General features: G+C 32.4%; 1 protein-coding gene across 1 annotated transcript in view; it reads right to left on the reverse strand.

Annotated features, from left to right (window-relative positions):
• The window catches only part of LOC145298670 (aminopeptidase O-like), a 125,831-nt gene extending 102,221 nt beyond the window's left edge, over positions 1-23,610 (reverse strand). Inside the window, exons 1-4 of the mRNA XM_080144335.1 lie at positions 23,465-23,610; positions 15,022-16,629; positions 4,648-4,814; positions 2,845-2,965 (exon numbers count right to left, since the gene is read on the reverse strand). Of these exons, the coding sequence (XP_080000461.1) occupies positions 2,845-2,965; positions 4,648-4,814; positions 15,022-16,622 (1,889 nt within the window). The 5' untranslated portion in view covers positions 16,623-16,629; positions 23,465-23,610. The remainder of the gene's footprint in view (positions 1-2,844; positions 2,966-4,647; positions 4,815-15,021; positions 16,630-23,464) is intronic.
• Positions 23,611-23,902: the final 292 nt, after the last annotated feature.

Raw genomic sequence — 23,902 nt, forward strand, 5'->3', positions numbered from 1 at the left:
AGGATGTGATCATGTTTATATAACAATAAACAAGTATATATATATATATATATATATATATATATATATATATATATATATATATATATATATGATTATATACAATATATTCAAATTTGTAATATATACAAAACTATACACATTAAACATATATATAATATATATATATATATGGTTATATACAATTTAACTACTTGTAATAGTAATAACATATAAATAAATAGCATAGCTCAATAATAAAATACTACAGCTATAAATATTTTATTGCAGATACCATGTTAAAAGGAATAGACGCAAGTATTTACTCATTTTCAAAATTGTTTCAGATTCCAGTATTAGCATACAAGTATCTCACTTTATATATATATATATATATATATATATATATATATATATATATATATATATATATAGCATATTGCCATCAGCTCAAAGTGGTGGCAATACTCTTTCTACCTACACAAAGAGCGTTGCAACATATTAATAACTTTGCTTCTAATAGTTTAATATGATCTGTGCCATACAGAAAAAAAGCACCTCATTATTCTATGTAACAAATATTGCAAAATCATTTAGAGTTGACAGCATAATAATAAAGCTGACTAAAAACACTTATAAGGTCCTGTGAAAGGCAGTCATTTTAATTCTGCTTACCAATATAGTGAAAATAGAAAAAATAGTTTTTGACATGCCAGGAACTGGTCAATGTTGTGAAAATTGTAAGAAGACCCAATGTGACTTTATAGAAGTTAATTGCAGGGAATTATTAGGTTAGTCACTATGCAGAGCACTGACAAAAATAGGTATAGTGGGAGAAACAAGGAATGGTGCTTTAAAAGAAATAATGAATAAATTGTCAGCTGCATTCAAATATATTTGGCTAAAAAGATCAGATCCATGGATAAGAATTTAGTAAGAAATAAAGAAAAGGACAAACTTATAAGTAACTTTGAATTTTTTTTTAATCCTTCACTATTTCACATTTTTTAGTTTCATGGGTTGATACCTGTTGATGTGCCATTAAAACAAAAGACTGAAGATTATCAGGACATATTTGAGGCACCTGAAGAATCCATTTCACAATTGAAAGTTCTCAATAAAGTCCATGCAATCTATTCTTTACAAGTATAATCACAAAATCGATCAACATTATTGTTTAATTATTTATACTACGAGGTATGTTCCAAAAGTAATGACTCCTATTTTTAATTTTTTTTTTATCCTTCACGACTTCATGTTTTGATTGGCTGATCTCTGCTGATGTGTTGTTAAAAAGAAAAAACTGAAAATGGTCAAAATATGATCGTTTTTTTGGTGGCAATGTTGTTATGTTGTAACATAGCTGATAGCTTTCCAGAAGACAATCTGTCGAATCTGGAGTCAGATTGAGGTTTTGCCTGAGCCGATATGATGTGAAACCTGAAATCGGCAATGATGGCTGTGCATCACTGAATATCTCATTTGAGTCATTCATAAGAATGTATTTCACACTTTACATATATATATATATATATATATATATATATATATATATATATATATATATATATATATATATAAATGTGAGGTGTCTTCAATAAGATTCCAGACTTTTTTGTATGGATAGTTTTATTGATAGTACATACATACAATTCTAGTCCCCTTCGAAGTAATCTCTTCCGGCTGCAATGCACTTGCTGTACTATTTCAACAACTTCTAGAAGACCCCATGGAAGTCCTCTTTTATGAGCGTGTCAATGACCTGTGTTACAGCGTCTTTCATCTCCTCAATTGTCTCATAACGACAGCCTCTAAGGTTTTCCTTGAGCTTAGAAAATAACCAAAAGTCACAGGAAGCAAGGTCTGGACTATAGGGAGGTTGAGGAGCTGTTTGGATACTCATCTTGGTCAAATAGTCTGATCTTCTCTGAGTAACCTTGGGACAAACTTCGCACAAATCTTCCACATTTTCAGTTCCTCACGAATAATTGTGTGTATAATTCCTACACTAACATAAACTGTGCCCTTATTGACTCTATAGACACATGATGGTCCTTATTCATGAAATTCTTTATTTGGCCAATCAACTCTGTTGTTCTGATTTCCTTACTCCTCCCATACCTCTCATCATCTCTCACAGACTCCCTGCCTTCCTTGAATCTCTGCTGCTCGTTTCATGCGAGATGGTCCAAAGGCAATCCGAAGCATTCCATACGTTTCTTTAGCATTTTTTTCCAAGTTTAAAATAGAATTTTATTGCATATCTTACTTCTAAAGTGTGCTCACGTCCAAATTGCATTTCTGAAATTCACCAGCTGTGACAATCAGGCTTTAGTAGAATGTATTCCAATTTCTGCTCTAGCTGTTCATTTGGAGCTGTAATCATAAAAATTGGTCAATCTCATAAAATGTATAGCAATAATATACTGAATTTTCAAGAGTCTGTGATTTTAAATGCCTGTACAAAAAAGTCTGGAAACTTATTGTAGGCATCTTATGGAGAGAGAGAGAGAGAGAGAGAGAGAGAGAGAGAGAGAGAGAGAGAGAGAGAGAGAGAGAGAGAGAGAGAGAGAATATAAATAAATAAATAATAAATAAATAAATAATAAATAAAATAATAATAAATAAATAAATAAAAATAATATAGAAAATAAATATAAGGAAATATAGAAAATAAAAGGTTGTGTGAATATTCTTTCTGCCTACACAAAGATTATTGCCACATAATAACTTTGTTTCTAATATTTTAAGGTGATATTTAGACCTTTGTGCCATACAAAAAACACCTTGCCATTTTATATAATAGCTACTGCAAAATCATTTGGCCTTGGCAGCATAATAATAAAGTTCACTCGAAGCACTTACCTTTCATTTGTATTATAAGATTCTGAGTTGATAATAGTCAAGCTTTGCCACTGACCAACGGCCAATGCAACTGTGGAGCTAGGCATAAGCATAGTTGACTGGTAATAAAACTGGACAAGACCTGAAAAAAATTTGAATGTGAAAATTAGAATTAAAAAAAAATTAAGATAGTTGAATAGTAATTAAAGTGGAATGACAACATGTTAATTTAGAACAGGGAGAATACTGGAATAGGCATGAAAGAATAATCAAATATCAGAATAGAAGAATCCAAACAGTGAGAATACTAGATTTGGTTGTTTTTATTTTACTGCATATTAACCCTTTTCAGGTTATTTAATCCCAAGTCCAGTGATTTTGAAGAAAAATTTTTTAATAGAATATATTTGTTTTTTTTTCAAGTTTCAAGTCGGTTTCTATTTAACCCATAGTTGGAACCCTAACAGGTACTACAACTCTGGGTCAGAGTGGACCTGGGAGCAATGGCAATTAAAGGGTGGCTCCACACTCCATAAAGCCAGCAAGCTGGGGGCCTCACCATCGGATATAGTTTAAGGTCATATCCAGGACCGAGAATACTAGAATAGGAATGAAAGAATAAGTCATAGAATATAACAATTAGAAATTATTTATTGGTTTAGTATAGTGACTGAATGAGAATAGCAGAATAGAAAGAATAAAACTAAATTATCAAATTAGAATAGTAGGAACATTAAGAAATGAGTTAAGAATAAGAGAATATTAGAATAGGAGAATTGAAATTTATAATAATAAGAGTTACTAAAAATGACAAAAAAAAAACGAGAATAACGGAATAAAAGAAAAATGTGAATTTAGAACAGGAAATATTAGAATAAGAATGAGGCATTGCTCCATAAGATAAATTATGACTACCCTCAACTAGCCATAATGTCGTATGGTTTCACAGTAGAAGAACAGTCTGCTGTGTATGACAGAACCAGGCAGTAATGATACAGAATGACTCCCCATTGTTTGCTTCAACATCACCAAAGACACACATCACTCTTGTCAGTATATATGCCCCGACACCATCTTTTACAACAGCTGTAAAAAATGTGTTCTATGAGAACCTCACATACATCAGCAGTATCCCTAGTTTTTTTTTTGTTTTTTTTTTTTACAAAGGCATCACCACTTATCAAGGCCGAGAGGCCACTCGAGGATACGGGTTAACTTATATGGAACGGCTCATCAAAAACTTGTTTACGCTGGACTTGAAGACAACCATATTGTAATCAGCTGGAAAGCAGGAAAACGGAAGACAATTCCATAGGTGTGCAGTTCTAAGAAAGAAACTTTGTTCATGGAATCTATGTTTAGGTTTAGGCAAAGATAGAGCGTGGGGGAAATTATTGATAGCGTTTTCTGCTAGACGGGTGTTTCTTACGAAAGTTTGGCAAGGTGAGGAACCATAGATTGGAGCTCAGCTGAGGACTTGCCATGAAAATAACGATAAAGCAGAGACAAACTCGCAACATCTCTTCTGTGAAAACGAGGTAGCAGGGAAGAGAAAAGGAATCCTCTACGAGGCTCCAAAGTCTATTTTGAACTCTATCAAGGCAAGATAAGTCCTTTCTGGCAGCTCCTGCCCAGATGTAAGGAACAACTTTTTCTCTTGGGTGATTTTGATGTCTGGGTGGGTGCGGATTATGATTTGTAGCCCTCTTGCCTGAGGAAGTTTGAGGTGGACAAAATAGAATAAAATAATGAATGTAAAAAAAACAACAACCAAGAAACCACATCTGAAACATGTAGATAATATATATAATGGTCAACACTTACCGTTATCTAGTTGAGTGACCACTGCATCTTTGTCGCCAGTCATCAAAACAAGGTTGGGTTTGGACACAGTAATATAAGCTTGCCAAGTGGACAGAGTTTCTGGGTGATCTTGACTTGGAAAAAGTGATCGATTATTAATGAAGTCTCCCCTTGTGAATGCTGTCATGCTTGAATGAAGAAAAAAAAAAGGAGGATCAGATTTTGTGCATTTTCTTTCTTTTCAGTGGAGATACGAGGTGCCTTCAATAAGTTTCCAGACTTTTTTTGTATGACCACTTTTACTGATAGTACACACATGAAACTCTAGCCCACTTCGAAGTAATCTCCTTTGGTTGCAATTCACTTGTTGTACCATTCCAACAACTTTTAGAAGGCCCCATGGATGTCCTCGTGTGAGCATATCAATGACTCTACTCACAACCTCTTTCATCTTCTCAATTGTCTATCTTTTTTTTAGCTTAGAAAATAACCAAAAGTCACAGGGAGCAAGATCTGGACTATAGGGAGGGTGAGGAACTGTCTTGATGCCCACCTTGGTCAAATAATCTGTCACAAGGATGGAGCACCCTTGGGACAAACTTTGTGCAAATCTTGCGCATCTTCAGTTATTCGCAAATAATTGTATGTACAGTTCCCACACTGACATCAAACTGTGCACTTATTGTCTCTATAGATACATGACGGTCCTTATACATGATATTCTTTATTTAGCCAATCAACTCTGTTGTTCTGACTTCCTTACTCCTCCCACACCTCTTATAATCCCTCCTAGAGTCCCTGCCTTCCTTGAATCTCTTATGCCACTCAAAAACTGATGCATGATTCATGCAAGATGGTCCAAAAGCAGTCTGAAGCATTCTATACCTTTCTGTGGCAGTTTAAAAAACAGAATTTTATTGCATATTGCTCTTCTAAAGTGTCCTCAGGTCCAGATTAAATTTTTGAAATTTACTAGTTGTGACACTCAGGCTTTAGTCGGGTGCATTCTAATTCCTGCTGTAGCTGTTCGTTCATATGTAATCATAAAAATTGGTCAGTCATTTCATAAGATGTATAGCAATAATATACTAAATTTTCAAGCATCGACAACAATTTTAACTGCCTGTACAAAAAATGTCTGTAAACGTATTGAAGGCACCTCGTACATGATGTTCTGGTTTTATATTCTTTTCTATAATCCATATAATGGAAAGCTTGCTCTCCATGTGTAGATTGCATCACCATCTTGTTATCTTCTTCATCAGGGTTTGAATCTACATTGCATAAATAATGATTGCGAACACCTTTTTAGGATATTAATTTATTCACTTAAATCAACAATCTTCTTGATTTTATCACAAACGATTATGTGGATTTGATTCATAATGTAACATATAAAGTAATCTAGTTGGATTTTCAATATTAAGTTGAAAAATCCAACTATGCTTCATACTAGCCAATTTGCATTTGCTATTGTTGTACAGTGTTATTAGCAATATAATAACGTTTTTAGTCACAATTTATTTAAAAAATTACTTTGTCTGGCCCAAACAGATGCTAATACAGAGTGGTTCAAAAGTAGATTTACAGTTATTAAATTATCATTCATATTCTTTTAATTAGACACGCTTCGTGAAGTGGTAGTTCTACAACTCCAAATTAAACCTAATTTTGAACTTTTCTTTCAGCAAGATTGTGTACCACCACATTAAGCATTTAGAGTAAGAGATTACCTTAACCAATTTTTTCAACATCATTTATTCAAAAGAAGGGGCAGAATTCAATGGCCACCATGTTCAACTGATCTGACACCAACAGATTTCTTTTTTGGATTGTTGTAAAGAAAAAGCTCTATGAGAAGAAACCAAAAACAGTAAATGAATCACAGAAATTGATGAAAATTGGAATTTGTCCCGTACTGTGTGTCAGTGAAGAAGGACATTTTGAGCATCTGAGTGATCAAACAATTTACGTTCAAGGCTAATGACTTTGATTTCTCATTGCTCTGATGTTAAATTTTTAAATAAATAGTCTACACTGCATATCAAATTATTAACGAGTTAAAAATTTTTTTAATATTTAGGGAATGAGTGAATAAAAGGCCATGAAACTTTGAGAAAGTACTTACAATACTATTCAGCTACTCCAGTCAGAAAATAAAAGTATTTAAAGCAGTATTAACGAAACTGTGGCAAAAGATAGGAATATCTGTTGATTTCACTGTGTCAAGTTATTAACGAGGTTGAGAAAAAAAACACAATATACTCATAACTTATTTATTGAAATAATTTTCAAACATTAAATGAACTAGGAAAAATGCTTAGAACACAATAACTACATAGCAATTTCTACGTTGGCATAATTAGTAGAGGGTATGCGATCCTTTTTTATGAATGACTTGTAAAAGATGTTGGTCCACAGAATTAGTTAAATTTGTGGTTTCATCAACAGTTATTCCTCGAGATACCTCTTGGAGAGCATCCCACAACTCATCTTTGCTCTTAAATTGGCATCCACTTGCATAGAGGCATCACTTCATGATACTCTAAAGGTTCTGAATTGGGCTTAAATCTGGTAAATTCGCAGGCCACTCCATCTTCAGTAGTCCAGAGAACTCCAGTTGTTGCAAAAACTCTTTGTTTTTGTTTGCTGCATGTGAGGGAGCATTATCCTGCATAAAAATAATGGTTTCTCTGAATGTCAACCTTTGCTTCTTCAGCCATGGTTCAAAGTGCTCCTTCAGAAAAGCTATGTAAGCATTTGACGTCATTTTTATGCCTTCTGGAACTCTACATAGGCCTACTAAAGTACCTCTGATAATCCCAGCCCAAGTGATATCCCACCACCACCTTGTTGGCGCCTTAAACGCTGATGACGATGTCATCCATCTAGGACCCATCCCTTGCTCCAGCCATCTGGGCCATCAAGAGTGACATGCACTTCATCTGTGAACAAAACTTTGGAAAAATCCGTTTTCATGTTGTCCTTTGCCCATTTCAATCGGTTTTGTATGTGATGTTGCTTTAATGGAGGTTTTGTCACAGGCTTAACAGACTTTGCCACTTCTTTCAGAAGGTGACATCGAGTACTTTTTGAGACATTCTTCAATCCAGCTTAATGAAAGACTTCTCGACTTGGCTGCCCAGGGTTTTAGCAACTTCACGTTTAATTTGAAGTAGAGAATGGTGTGAAACAACTCTAGATTTACCTCTATCAGCTCTCTTACGTACCTTTGTAAGGTCCTTGACAATGTTCTTCACAGTTTGATAGTACCTTCCTATCATTTTCGATATTTCCAGGGTAGTTTTACCTTTTGTTAGCTACTCTGTAATATAACTCTTTTCAGAACTACTCAAACCACCTTTATGACCCATTTTATTGACGAAACAAACTGCCTTGGTAATGATTTAACACACCTCAAATACCATGGATTCAGCAATGATGGTAAGTTGTGTATATGATAACTGTAAACCTACTTTTGGGCCACCTTATATAAAATATTTTTAAATAATCACCTAAAAATAAAAATCAATAATCATTTTAAAATTGGAAAATATAAAGTTGTGCAGACAAATAAATACATAAAATATTCCTTTCTGTGGTCTTCCTAGTGACAAGATTGCTCCTCATGTGTGGACTGCGTCACCATCTTTTTACCTTCTTCATCATAGGTAAAATGTACATTGCATAAATAATGTACATTTTACATTTCTTTGGGATATTAATTTATTTGCTCAACACCCACCCATTTGATCCATAATTTAATGCATAAAATTATCTTGTTGGGTTTTCAGAGTTGTAGTATTTAAGTTAAAAAAATTAGACTTTGTTTCTAATTTACATTTGCCATTGTTCTACAGTGTTATCAGACCATCCTTTACCACAATTTATTAAAAAAATTACTTAGTCTGGCCGAAACAACTGCTAATATGAAATATTTTTAAATAATCACCTAAAAATAAAAATCAGCATTTAAATTGAAGAATATAATAGGATTTTTCGACCTTGAGTGTAAAAAATGTGAAAACAAATAAAAATTAAAACTAATATGGCTTCACTGCATTCTGGGCAATGCCGCATATGTACAGCTACAAAGTTATCTTTCCGAATTTTCAAAGTTAGACCAAAGTAGCATTTAAGCTGAGAAATCAAACTGCTTTTAACTAGCCAATTTTCATTTGTCATTGTCATGGCCTCTGTAAAGATTGCTGCACATGTAATTGTAAAGCAACTGTTAGACAATCTTTTTTTTTTTACACTTATCAAGGCCCGAAGGCCACTCAGGGATAAGGGTTATTGCATGTACAGTAATCAATGAGATAGTATTGTAGTAATCATTAGTATTGGGGGTTTTGATAGAGTGTCTTACTTAAGGGGGCGGTTTACCAGGAGTTTGTTTATGTTGGACTTGAAGACGTCCAAGTTGTAGTCAGGTGGGAAACAGGCAAGTGGCAGAGAGTTCCACTGGCGTGCAGTTCTAAGAAAGAAGCTTTGCTCATGGAATCTACGTTTGGATTTAGGCACAGATAAAGAGTGGGGAAAATTATTGACAGTAGTTTCAGCCAGATGGGTGTTTCTCTGCAATCAAATGAGTCCTGAATCGACTTTGCTTGATTTTAATGGCAAGGGAAAATCCGGGAAACAATGCTAGGATAAGCAGAGAGAACATATAGCATGCGGTATTTCTGAATAGTTGCCCATTTTAGTACTGACCAGCCTCAACACTGCTTAAGGTCAGTGATCTAACAGGAACCAGTGTGTCAATGTGATCATTTTTGCATCATGTTATTGGCAATATAAAGTGCTTTGCTACAAATCTGTTTAAAATATCACTTTTTTTTTTAAATAATCACCTAAAAATAAAAATCAATATAAGTAATAACTCTTATCTAAAACTGAAGAATATAACAGGAGTCGTGTAATTTACAACTAGAATTTTATTTCATTTCGTATTTTTTAATTTTCTTATCACTTTGTTCAAACTGGGGATGAAGCATTCTACCGGATGCCAAACATTCACACACTATCTCAGATATTCAAACCGAGAGATCTTTTTAAGATTCTGACCGCCCCTTTAAGTGCAATTCTTTGAATCTCTCTTGCGCTTGGTTCATGGGTATATTTGCTAGATGGTTTTTGAAATTCTTTTTCATGAGTCCAGTTGCTTCTATAATTACTGGAATGATAGAGATCTTCCTAAGATTCCAGTTTCTTTTCATGTCGAACATAAGACTTTGGCATTTTGTTTTCTTTCCCCTCTTAGCTCTGTTTAACCGAGAGTCATTGGGGACATGCTGTATAAGTTTTAAAATGTGTAAAATTATAAAATAAAATAAAAATTAAAAACTAAAACGACATCGTTGCATCCCAGTCAAAACCGGATAGATATGATTAGTATTTAATCAAATATGAAGGTTTGATTTTTTTTTTTATTTTGTGACATATCAACCTTTTTACAAATTCAAAAATTGAAATATTGAATTTCAAGTAAAAGCAATGGTGTTTACTTAATTGTCATGTCACTGTAATGATCATATCCAAAAATTATGAAAACAAAAGGTAGAAAATTAATTGAAAACAGTTTTTGAAGACAATTAGCGAAAATTGAGTTTTGCTAAATTGGCCTCAGATTTCCAAAGTTTCTGTTTCTTAATTTATTAATTTATTTTATTAGTCTCATCTTTTAGTTGTTGTTTCATGACGTTTCAGCCAACTATTCCTCTGACCTTCGTCATTCCAATTAAATAATATATATACAAACTCTTCTGTTTATTTTTTTTTATTAGTTTTTCTCATTTTCTCAACTATTGCTATTTTTTTTTTTTCAGAAACAAAAAATGTTGTTGGAAATTCAAAACATATACACTGTTCCTTGCCAAAATTGCCATCATATATACGTTGGTAAAACTTAACGTAGATTAGAGAAAAGACTCAATGAACATAAAAGAGATATAAGAAATAACAATTCTTCGAATGCACTATTCTCTCATTCATTGCAGCATAATCATACTTTTGACTTCAAACAAGCAAAAATACTTAAAATTTATTTCAAATAAATCATGACGGAGACTTATTTGCTTATTGTAAATTCAAGCACAATTAAACAACATCAAGGTTTTTCTCACCATTAATAGGTAAACTTCTATTAAAATAACATAATTTAATTTTAGACACAGGTTAACTATCTCACACCATAGAAAACATCACCTATAAGTAATACATATAACCAGTCAATAAATTACATAACAAAAATACACTCATTTCATTTCAGGTACACGTCCATATTTGAATTATAACAGATATATTTGTTCCAAAGAGTATATAAATTGCATCATATCTTTTTAAATATGTTAATGGCTTTATGACATTATAAAAAATCTTACTCTCTTTCACAATGCTATGCTCCCTCCTTTTTTTAAATTTCCAACGGCTTTTTTTCGTTTCTAAAATGGAACAAAGTCATGCATTTTGTTACATCCAAAATATATTTTCAAATATATGTACAGGTGTTTGTTTTTTTAATTTCATTTATCCAGATGAAATCTCACTATAAAGACGAAACGTTGACGAACAAATAACTTGGTTTGTTTCTATTTTATCTACCTATCTCGTTGAAATATTATTTCCATTATTCTCATTATATATATATATATATATATATATATATATATATATATATATATATATATATATATGATTAGTGATTTTGAAAAAAGAAATCCAGCAGAGTGCTCAATTAAAAGGAAAATCTGAAATATAAGAGCGTATTTATATTTTGTGTACAGAAAGTTGTTAGATGAGACAAGTCATTGGTACCGTCAGTTTCAAGCCCGATAGTTAGGTCCGTTTAAGATATCCATATTAAACTCTCTTCAGCCAATACTCAAGAGACGAGTATTGGCTGAAGATAGTTTGATATGGATATCTTAAATAGTCTTAACTATCAGGCTTGAAACCGACGGTACCAATGACTTGTCTCATCTAACAACTTTCTGTACACAAAATATATATCTTCTCTTCTTCTATCTATCTATCTTCTTCTATCTTTTTTTCTATCTATCTTCTATCTATATAAATAAAATGAACTCATTTTTCCCCCTCCATCTTTGACCTTAATAGGATTAAAAATCATGACCTTACATGCAAATGTAATGCATACAGACTGTAGCACATTATCTGAGGTTTGCTATAGGTCTATTACCTCTACAGCTCCTCGACAATGGTACATTCCTATATTTTTTCCGGTGAGAGTCCACTGCCAAAATCGCTTAGATTCAATGGAAGTTGCAACATCTTTTCTCTCTATTAGATTCTTCCTTTCCCTCTCCCCATTTACACCGCAGCGGATGCGTTCACAAGGAATACTACGAGGAAACACACCGGTTTGGAATCGTAGACGGTTACTTATGCCGTTTCTTTCCTTTTTTTTTTTTTTATCTTTTTCCCCTGATTTATGCTTTCTGTTTTTTTCCATAATAAAATGAAAATAAAAATTTTTTTTTAAAAAGCCACAAAAACGCGATTACTATTATTGTTTTCTTTTTGCTTTTTTCCGTTAGTGTAAGACGCAATCTTGCAGACTAAATGGATTTTACTTCCGGTTTTAATGACTAACCGTGAAATCTAACTATGACCTTTATTTATTAGTACTTTCAACTCAACATTTATTTTTACACAAAGATTACAACGCAACAATATCGTGAATTCACTTGCATTACACTCAAATTAAAATTTAGAATTCGAGAAAACAAAAACATTTATTTAGAATTCGAGTGTAATGTGACCACTGAAACTAAACCAAAAAAAACTTCACTGCAGAATTGATATTTGACCTAATTCACTTTTTAGTTAATTCATCACTTTTTTTTTGCCTCAAAATGATTCGAGTTCAAACCCCCCCACTTCAAACTTTTTGGAGATTTTTCAAACACACGGGCACCGCCAGACCGTTCGTATTGCATCACGTTCATTTTTTTTAATTGTTTTTGTTTTTTACACAATTTTTTTTTAATACTTTTAACATTGTTTGTTTTTATAATATTTAAACAGGGTTATGACTTCGCTTTGTTTTCATTTTACCCCCCCCCCACCACCACACACGCTTCTAAAAACCTGGTAGTATATATATATATATATATATATATATATATATATATATACTAGCAAAAGTACACGTCGTTGACTGGGTTCGAAAACAGCCTACAGAAAATGGACTCTGATTTATTAAAGTACTAGCGAGGTTTGATTGGAGGTGTGTGAGGGGGGGGGGGTAAAAAACAATTAAGTATGAGGATCGAACCCCAACTGTTGAGGCAAAGTTGTGAAAAAAAAACCGTGCGACGTTAACCATTGCGACATGCTTACGGAAACACGTTTGAATTTATTTAATTACTTGGATTTAGCAGGTGCTCGTTTTAATGAGTTAATGAGGTCAAGTTTGACTGCGGGATTTCATTTAATGCTGAACACTTTTCTTTTCACCCAAGATGTTATGGGAAAAAGACTAACCCACATGCGGCGAGCGACAAATATTGAATATTTATCTTCCCGAAATTAAGCAAATTAAATAGACAGGCGAGCTTCGTTGTTAACTGTGAGATATTACGATTTATATGTGATATAAAAAGTTTTTAAAAGTTGTGAAGTGAGCGACTGCTTCTCTGAAAGAAGCCTTTTGTAGGCACACAGAAAAAGCGAACACACATACATAGATACATTTTTGCTTTTATATTTATAGATGATATGTTATGAAAAGGAAGGGTTGTTAAGAGATAGCTTCGAATTTGGGGGTATCAAAACCAAAGCAAAATATAATGAAAGTAAAAATAAAATAGATAAACCCCATAATTTATTATACCATACCTGTTCACACTGAAACACTTATCACAATATTCTGTGGATCTATATTAAAAAACCTTGTTAAACTTTGTGACATATTTCCATTCTATGGAGGTCAGGTGCGAACAAATACCCCATAATTTTATTATACCATACTTCTTCAAACTGAAACATAATTATCAAAGTATACTTATACAGATAGATATGAAAAGTCTTTATTAAATTTGTGCCTATGTCCATTCTATGGAGGCCAGGCGCGAACGCAGACCCAACAATTTTATTATACCATCCCTATTTAAGTTAAAACATACTTATCAAAGTATTCTTATGTACATCTATATCAAAAACACTTGTAAAAGTTTTTTTTAATTTTTAAATTTTTTATTTTCATACTTTGTGGACCAGGCGTGTACGCAGACCCCACAATTTTAATGAATCATTATTATGCCAGATCAAACATACCCATTCCTGTGTCTCAATACATCTTCTATCATTATATGTGATCAGTTTTCTATAATAGTCAACCATATAGGAGCCTATTCGTGACCAGACATACACACAGACGTTCAGCTTTGTATTATATATATATATATATATAATTTAAAGTTTTTATATTTAAATTTCATTCAGACAAAAATATAATTTTCAAGATAAAAATTTATTGTTTGGACATGGAATACAATATTATATCAATTTCCTTAATCTCAGAGGAAAAGTCATTAGCAAAACATTCATTCTGGTTTGATATAATTTTGCTATTTAGCACATACATAAAAAATATATTTTGAAAATTAAATCCCTTTAAAAGAGACATAGAGAAAGAAAAAAGGATATGATATTTTGGTATCCAGAAAGATTATTAATCCTTGAACAGAATCTTATGAGGTTTCAGATTAGTTGAAGATTAGTACATAGAAGGTATATACAAATATTACCTCAGAAAAGTATTTTGTAAGACTTGAAACCACAAGATTCATTAATCTAATTCATTTCATTATTCTGATATATATATATATATATATATATATATATATATATATATATATATATATATATCGCAATCAAGATGCAAATATATATATTATTCCTTAATTGGAATTAATTTTTGAGATGAGCATTATATATATTAATTTATTTTTATTTCGGACTATTATTCTCATCTTTATTAGTTGTTGTTTTTTTTTCATCTTTCATTGGTTTGTTTATTCAAGTTTCGGCCAACTACCACCTGACAAAGTTACCACCTGACGAAGGCCAGAGGAATAGTTGGCTGAAACGTTGTGAATAAACAAACCAATAAAAGATGAAAAAAAAAACAACTAATAAAGATGAGAATAATAGTCCACAATAAAAATAAATTAATAAAGATGCAAATAGTAGTACAAAATATCCAAATTATCAATCATTATCTCAAAAATTTCCAAACATTTAAATGATGTAAAAACAAAAATTTGTAAAACACAGAATCTTGGCAAAAAAAAAAAAAATTGTATTTAATTGTGGAAATGGGTGTTGGGGTGGGGGTGGGCGAGAATCGTCAAATAAATCAATACTTACTTTTCATCTTGATCCGTAACCCATTTGAGTGACTTTCCCTCTGGCATAGTTGAATATTCAATCCTTATGGCAAAAGGAGACTTTGCATTGAATCCTCCCAACTGTGGATGCTCATCCCAAATACGAAGTGACCATTTTGTTGTGGCAAACCTGAGATTTCTTCCTGACTGTTTAGAACAAAACCGCCAAAATTTCTCCCTTTCAATTAATGTCATTTTCCATGTCTGGCATTTCAAACATGATGTGGAGCTAAGTTCACACTTTGGAACATCTAAAAGTTCAACCTTAGAAACAAAAATATCACATGCATCCAGGATCAAAACAAACTGTTGATCATACTCAGAAATGTCAGAAGAACTTGATGCTGGAATTTCTGCTTCAGCAACTGCAAATTTTGGTACCTCAAATATTTGGTCTTCTTCAAGAATTGGCAGTTTTTGCTTTTTAGATGTTTCATGTGTTAAAGATAAATTCTTAACAATCTTTGGTTGTTTAGAAGTTAATGAAACTTTCTCATCAGAATTTTTCCGTTTTCCTTCAAGAATTTTGTTGCTTTGTTTTTCTTGGGGATTGCTTCCTAGAGTTAACATTGATGTGGACCCAAATAATCCTGTATGATCATTTAATCCGGGATCTTTAGTTTGGGGGTGCATTAGAGGTATACTGTGTATGGCTTCTTTTATGGGCAAACTACTTATAGGTAGATTGCATTCACATTGAGTGAATTGACTCTTATGTGATATTGGAAAATGATGGTCTATTTCATAGTTATCTTTGGGTGGAAGAAATTCTCTTGTCTCCTGGCTAGATGCTGGTAAAAGAGGTGAATTCGTATTTGTTGCCGATGCCGATAAATATATAAAACCTTTATTGGAATCAGGATTATTTAAGCTTTTCTCATCCTCTTTTAAGCTATGATCCGATACCGAAGATATGTCAGTTCTGGGGTTATTTATTTGCTGATTAAATATCTCCTCTTCAGCGTGAATATCAGCTTTATGACTAGTCTTTGGAACAGCTAAGAATGGAGTATGTTCTTGTGGGGAAAGTTCCTGGTTTTGTAATGGATACCAATCTTCAGAGGTTTTAGTGGACTGTGTTAAGAAAGTTGATGATTTTATTGTTTCTGGGCTATGCATTTGCTGATTAAGCATCTCTAGGTTGGTATTAGACGTAGTTTTATCATCAGATTTGAGCCAAGTTAAAGATGAACCAAGTTCCTGAGTTTTTAATGAATACACACCTTCAGAGTTTTTAACGCACTTCATTGAGAAATGTGTGGTATCATTAGTTTTGGGATCAGATAAACATGAGGTATCTCCTGTAGTAGAGAGTTCCAAAGTTTGTGGTGAATCAATATTTTTAGGAATTGCACCACATTGGTGCAAGAAAGTTGCAGATGGTTTCTCAACAGGAAGTGCATTGATTTCTGGATGCAGAGTTCTGCTTTTCCGGTTTGGTTGCATGAACAAAGTTATTGAGCCAATGAAACATTTGCTTTTCAAGTCACATGACAAGTCAATAATGTAATGGTGAACAGATGAAATATCTCGATTGCTCATCATTGGTAAATCCAGAGTTTCTTCCTCTTCAGTTTCCATTTCTACCCTATCAAAATAAAAGGTGCTTCTATATTATAATACCGAAAAAAAAAAATATTGAATTTCAAGTAAAACAAATGGTAACCACATAATTATTATGGTGCCAATAGTAACATATCCAAAGATTACAGAAAATTATAAAGTAGAAAATGAATTAATCATGAAAAAAAGGCATTTGTAAAATCTAGTTTTGGTTTCAAAATCTACCAATTTGTATTGGGAGAGTTTTTTTTTTTTTTTTTTTTTTTACATAGGCATCACCACATTATCAAGGCCAAGAGGCCACTCAAGGATAAGGGTTAAAGAGTGTACAGTAAAAATTGGACAATATAGTAATCATTAGTAATGAAAATTAACAAGGAAGGTAATTAAGTTTTCAATTTCTCACAAATTCAATCAGTAATTGTTTTATAAAAAAAATAAAAAAATTCAAACAATTAAAAAAAATTATTTTTAAAAAAATTCACAAATTACGTATATATGTTATGTTTATTTTTGTTTTCTGAATAAATTCTGTCTGCTTTCGACTGAGTTACTTCCCCTTTTGCTTATGTCATGTGACCCAATATGTCTGACCCAGCATGTAACCTCATCACAACTTTTTACCCTTATCGGAACTGTTTTTCATTATTTTTCTACCTTATCATTTTCTATAATTTTGGGATATGTTACTATTTGTGACATGACAATTATGTAGGTATCATTTATTTCACTTGAAATTCAATATTTTTTCGTTTTTATAATATAGAAACATAAAATAAATGAAGAAAACAAATTTAATCAAAGGTGCATAACTGTAATGCCGCTCTTGGCTTTAAATAGTGTATTTATGATGAGAGTAACACCTTTGAAAAGTGCCAAGAACAGCGTTAACAATAAATATACATGTAGTTAAATTGGCAAATGAAAATGGATAAAAACATGAATGCTATAAACAGGTCATTTGCTAGCAAGTGCTAACTTAACAACGACTGCCTATATAAACTCAGTTGTCAGTTTAAAGGCACCCGGATTGAATTTGGGGATGTTCAAGCAGAAAATCACAGAAAATTAATATTTTAGAAAACTTTTAAAGGTTACTTTTATTGTAACAAATATTTTTCAATATTAATGTTTTCATCAATTTGATCAAAGGTGCATGTTAAGACAATATGAGTATGATCAAGGGGAGAAATATCATTTTCTGTTTCAGGCAGAGTTATCTCCTCCCTTTTTTAACTCTGTCATGTGAGTTCTTGCGTGGAGTCACAAGAACAGGATAGAACAGATGCTGGCGAGCGTCATTATTAAAATGAATAACTCTAAGCATGGGTAAATGAAGATGGAGATATATTACTTATGTCCTTGATAGTCGGTGACACACAATCTCAAGTCATATCAGACTGATAAATGTGATTTGCATTATTCTATGTGTTGCCTCCTTGTAAATAATTGTCTACATAAAGTCAACGGCAAGTATTCTCATTTCTTCTACCATTTTCTGTCAATCATATACTGCACACACACACACACACACACACACACACCATCATCATCATCATCGGCAATCACTCGTGACGAGTATGATTGTTCTTCCATCGTTAATTACAAGAAATCTACTCTACCACCAATAGCAATAACCAATGACTTTATCAAGACTAAACTTGTTTCCTTCAATTATTATCAAGTCAACGGCAAGTATTCTCATTTCTTCCACTATTTTCTGTCAATCATATACTGCACACACACACACACACACACACACACCATCATCATCATCGGCAATCACTCGTGACGAGTATCATTGTTCTTCCATCGGTGAGATTGGGTCTGATCATTTGTGGATCCTCAGATGACTGTGGAGGCTGATCCTTGACCCGCAGACTTTATTGCAGTGGGGGCATGTGTGGATGGTCGACTGGGTAGTGGAAGAGGCGGAAGGAGCTGTGTTTCTCTGCTTCCTCCTGTTTTCTGCGGCACACATATATGTACCTATACACACATATACATGCACACATATACACAAAATCTTCCCCAAAGGCATTAATAATTATGATATGCCAACACCCCCCCTCATTCATCACAGTGCATAGCTAAAACAAGTAAATGATTGCCCATATGAACTCAATAGTCAGTTCAATGGAACTGTGATAATATTTGAAGGTACTTAAGAAAGAAATCACATACAATTAATACTTTATAAAACTTTTAAAGGTTAGATTTATTGAAAAAAAATATTTTTAAAATGTAAATATTTTTCATATACACGTATATTTCGTATCTTGCAGTGTTTTCAACAAATCCTTAAAAATCTTTATAGTTTCCACTGGTTTCTTTTTTAGACAAAAGAAACAAAACTAACAAAAATTGCATAATTCTCGTCAGATTTATTCTTAGTATATACAAACAAAGAAACATATGTAGATTTGTATGCTGTGACATTCAGCTATTGCCTATTTTAGAACTAAAAAGTGTGATTTTCTATCAGGTTGACAAGAAAGTTCTTGCAGTTTTTAACTTTTAAATTCAGATGAACATATATCTCAGCTCAAACAAAAATTTATTAATCAAAATAAGCACCATCTAAATCAACACACTTTTGTCAATGCAACTTGGATGTCTTCAAGTCCAACATAAACAAATTCCTGATGAACCGCCTCTTAAGTAAGACACTTTATCAATTCTCTAAGACTAACGATTACTAGGATACTATCCCATTGATTACTGTACATGCAATAACTCTTACCCCCGAGTGTCTTCCAGGCCTTGATAAGTGGTGACCTCCATGTATAAAAAAAAAAATTTACAAAATTTAGTGTATAAGGCTGGAAGTGATCTTAGTTAAGTTTTGTCTCATAATACCCCCGATAATTACCCATAAACACTAATCTAACCCGTTATTTTAATTTATCTATCATCGGTAAAGCCATTTCTTCCATGTCATCGCTTAGCAACAATGATAGAACAACGGGCCATGAAAATTCTACTGTGGATAAGTTGATAGTGTGGTTTTTTTTTGTTTGTTTTGCATCGGTTCAAACTCCATACGTAAATTTCTTAATTTTTTTTCATTAATTGCAAAGAATTTTATGAGACTTGAAAATTTATATGTTTTTTTTGTTTTTTTTTTTGCATGACATGTCCTGTAGGTTCAAATCCTGCACGTTAATTTTTTAATCGTAAACTAAGCAAAGATGATTTCTTCATCGAAATAAAAAAAATACATTTGAATTTCACTTAAGTCTCTTAAAATAATAACATTTCAAATAAAAATTTTTTTTAAGTAAGTTTTCTTTAAACTAAATGTTTGGTATAAAATGATTATTTTCTTTAATCAAAAATTCACAAGCAGAAATGCCTCAAGCAATTACAGTACAAACACAACTTAAAATGTTTTTATATTAAAAAAAAAAAAAAGTTCTTAAATTTAACACCTTTCTTCCCCACGGGCTGCCTACTGTTGTTTTGACCCCCCCCCGCCCCGCTACTATCACTTTATTTTTTTTAACACCTCTCCCCACCCGGGCTGAACTGTTGCTTTGATCTCCCACCCACCCACTCACCTCGCAATGCCAGCTACCCCCACCCCTGCTAAAAATCTAATTTTCTATTTGGAAGCAGGCTAATTTTCTGTTTATGAGGATGGTTGGTTGGTTGTTTTATGGCATATCAACCCTTTTTGGGTTATTTAATGCCGAATCCAAAGATTCAGAAGAAAAAATTTTTAATAGAATATATTTGTTGTTTTCAAGTCGGTTTCTATTTAACCCATAGTTGGGACCCTAACAGGTACTACCACTCTGGGTCAGAGTGGACCTCGGGGCAATAGCAATTAAAGGGTGGCTCCACACTCCCCAAAGCCCGCATACTGGGGCCTCACCACTGGATATAGTTTAAGGTCATATCCAGGACCCCCATTGAAGGACTTTTACCCTCTGCAGGGAGGCAGTCGGTGTATTCTAATGCCCCACCGACAGGGCCGCTGTTTATGAGAAAAAGGATTAATTTTCTACTAGGGATTAAAAGAGAAAATGTTTTATTAGGATGCAAGAAGGTTAAATTTTTATTTAGTAGTAAAAAAGCTAATTTTCTATGTGAGAGGAAACCAGATGATTTAATTTTCGATTTAGAAGAAGGCTAATTTCCTATTTTGAAGAGAGAGGGCTAATTTTCTATTTGTTAGTAAAAGGGATATTTTTTGATGTAGGAGAAAGAGGGCTAATTTTTATTTTGAATTAGAAGGGAAAATATTTTATTAGAGTGTAGATGAGTTAATTTTGTATTTTGTAGAATAATAGCCAATTTACATAGGATTTCGCAACCCCATGCCATGGGGTCGGCAATTAATTTTCAGCCAAATGTGAATATTATATAAAACACAGTCCAAAGTATACTGATACGCTGCAACTACAAGAATTTGGGACAAAAAGTTCCTCAAAATCCCCATACATCAGAAATCACGATAAGGAATCTATTGCTGTTCCCAACAATTTACTTATGTGAAGCAGCATTCTCCCAACTTCTCATCCTTAAAAACAAGTACCAAAATCATTTAAATCTGGAAGACAACTTGAGGTGTGTTATATAGACAACAGAACCCAGGATAGAATTGCTAGCTAAAAAACTGACTGCAATAGCAGATGTCTCATTAAGATCAGTTCAAAACATACTTTACATAATGGTGGAAATTTGTGTGTTCAAATAATTTTGAATTGATTTGCAATTAGCTAAATTTTTGCAGCAGCTTTTAAATTTTTTATGAGTAAATTTTAAACTAATCATGAATTTACAGAATGTATAGTTACTTCCCAAATAATTTATCTATACTTTAATAGTCGCAATGTATGGCAGATTGTTGTACAAAAAAATGAACGGATATATAAATATTTTAAGGATTAGGGTCACTTCATCATCATTGCTTGTTATAAAATGGGTCGCCATATTTGAATGATTGAAAACCACTACTCTGTCAATGGAAAAATAAAACTCGACACGAGTTTCTTTTTCCTTTATTTTTGACTGTGTGCCTTTCCTTTTTTCCTGAAGTTTTGAGATAAGGATTGATAATGTGTATTATTTGTATTGTTTGGACGACTGTTCTGCACCTTAGATGAGAACAATAGTCCAAATAATACATATTATCAATCCTCATCTAAAAAAAATTAGACACATTACATCAACTGACTTAATACAAAAAAAAAAAAACGAATTAATACAAAAACGGAAACGACTCAACACTCTTTCCATTTTATAAACACTTCAGACATTTTGAATTCTAACGATTCTGGTTTGTCAGAAAAAAAGAACAAAAACATTCTTTTTACTATTAACCAATAACAGTCATTGTCAAAATACACCTAAAGAAGGTCGGAGGATACAGTAGTCCAAACAATTCAAATAATAAGTTTTTTTTTTTAAATTGTAAGACCAATCATTTGTAACATAGTAAATCCTTATTAGTTCGTCAAAGGGACTTGGTTTACAGTTTTGAATTTTTTTAGATAAAGTATGGTTATTTAGGTACTTGTACAGTTTAGTCAAGACATTAAAAAATGAAAATATCGAGAAAAAAAGTTTAAATTGTATGTATCCGTTATGAAACGAAGTTCTCTGAAAAAAAATTTCACTGAATTTCATCAAGTAGTTTTTTTTTTTTTTTTTTTTTTACAGCGAAAAAACAATTTGTTATGATACCGAGAAAAATGTTCGATTTTTAGGAAGAAAAGCTAGTATTAAAGATGAGGAGGCGTATCAGCGCTTTAAATGGAGTTATCTCACTTTGGCATTTCTAAAATTCAAACAAATTTTTTTTTTTTTTTTAAATCCAAGATGGCCGCCTTCAACGCGCTCTCATAAAAACATGTTTTTCCGCTGTAAAAAAAAACTACTCGATGAAATTAAGTGAAATTTTTTTTTCGGAGAACTTCGTTCTATAACGGATACATACAATTTAAACTTTTTTCGGTATTTTCATTTTTTAATGTCTTGACTAAACTGTACAAGTACCGTTATTTATATTATTTTGATTAATCTGACAATTGCTCTCATCTTGAGTGTTATCTGCACAACGTTTCAGTCGATGTAACCTCCGACCTTCTTCAGATATAAAAATCTTAAAAGGGAGTTAGACTCCATAATGTCCTATTTTTGGATCTAGTTAAAAGTGAATTTACAAAAAAAACATAAAGACAATAAATTTGTCAGTCAAAACGTTAGAGTATATTATTTCTACATTATTTATGATTAAAATTTTGATTAAATCCATTAACCAACTGCAAGTTCTTACTCAATCAAGCTCATTTAGCATACTTTAAAATACAAGGGACGTAATTTATTCGCACAGTTGACAAAGGGGGATAATCTATGTTAGAAAAAACAAAAGGGAAGTAACACCGTTTCGCCAGACGAGGATGATCCTCTTTAGCCAAATACTGCAGTCAATTCATTTTGCCCCCCCAGCTTCGCTTATTTTATGCTGCTGAATGTCATATGAAAGTAGTAGGTACGTGCAAAATGAATGGCCGATCCCCTAAATGCATAAACATTTTGATCCCTCACTTCACTTAAAAATTCACCAAAATTCAGGCAATAATGAAATGTTCAGTATTTATTAATTAACTATCACAGAATATAATGAACTCGTTATTTGTTTTTAATTTTAGTATGACTAACCACACTATCTTTTACAAGAACTGGTGTGCCTTCTCTAAGCGATGTTACGTCAAATATCAACACGAAGCTCTGGGTACTAAAGCTAAAATACAAGCATTAATTTAGTGCACTAAGATAAACAAATTATAAACAATAAACAAATTTTCAGAATCATATAAACCTACGAGAATAATTAAAAAAAAAAAGGATACCTAATTTTTAATAAAGAAAATTCACGTCGTTAAATGTAGGAAGAATCGGCAGTCAGCTTTCTTTCTTTCGCTGATTTTGTTTACTTCTTTTGTGAAAACATATGGACTTCTTATTACACCGGTTTTGAATACAACCGGTGTTTTGTATTTACAGTAGCCGTATAAAAATTATTCCAATAACAATTTTGGCAATGAAGAAAGACATGTTTTTTTCTCTAAGGGACGTAACTCTACTTTTACTAAGAACATTTAAGTGAATGTAAGAAGAAAAAAAAAACAATAAAATTATTATATTTATTTTTTTTTTTACTTGTGAGTCACCACTTATCAAGGCCTAAAGGCCACTCCTCGAGGATAAGGGTTAATGGATGTACTATGGTTGTGTAGTTATCGTTAATGGTGTAAACTGCGTAGAATTTGATTATTTATGGGGACGAC

Source organism: Euprymna scolopes, chromosome 2 (genome assembly GCF_053919585.1).
Source record: "Euprymna scolopes isolate OS-2025 chromosome 2, ASM5391958v1, whole genome shotgun sequence".
In the NCBI taxonomy this organism is placed as follows: Eukaryota; Metazoa; Mollusca; class Cephalopoda; order Sepiida; family Sepiolidae; genus Euprymna; species Euprymna scolopes.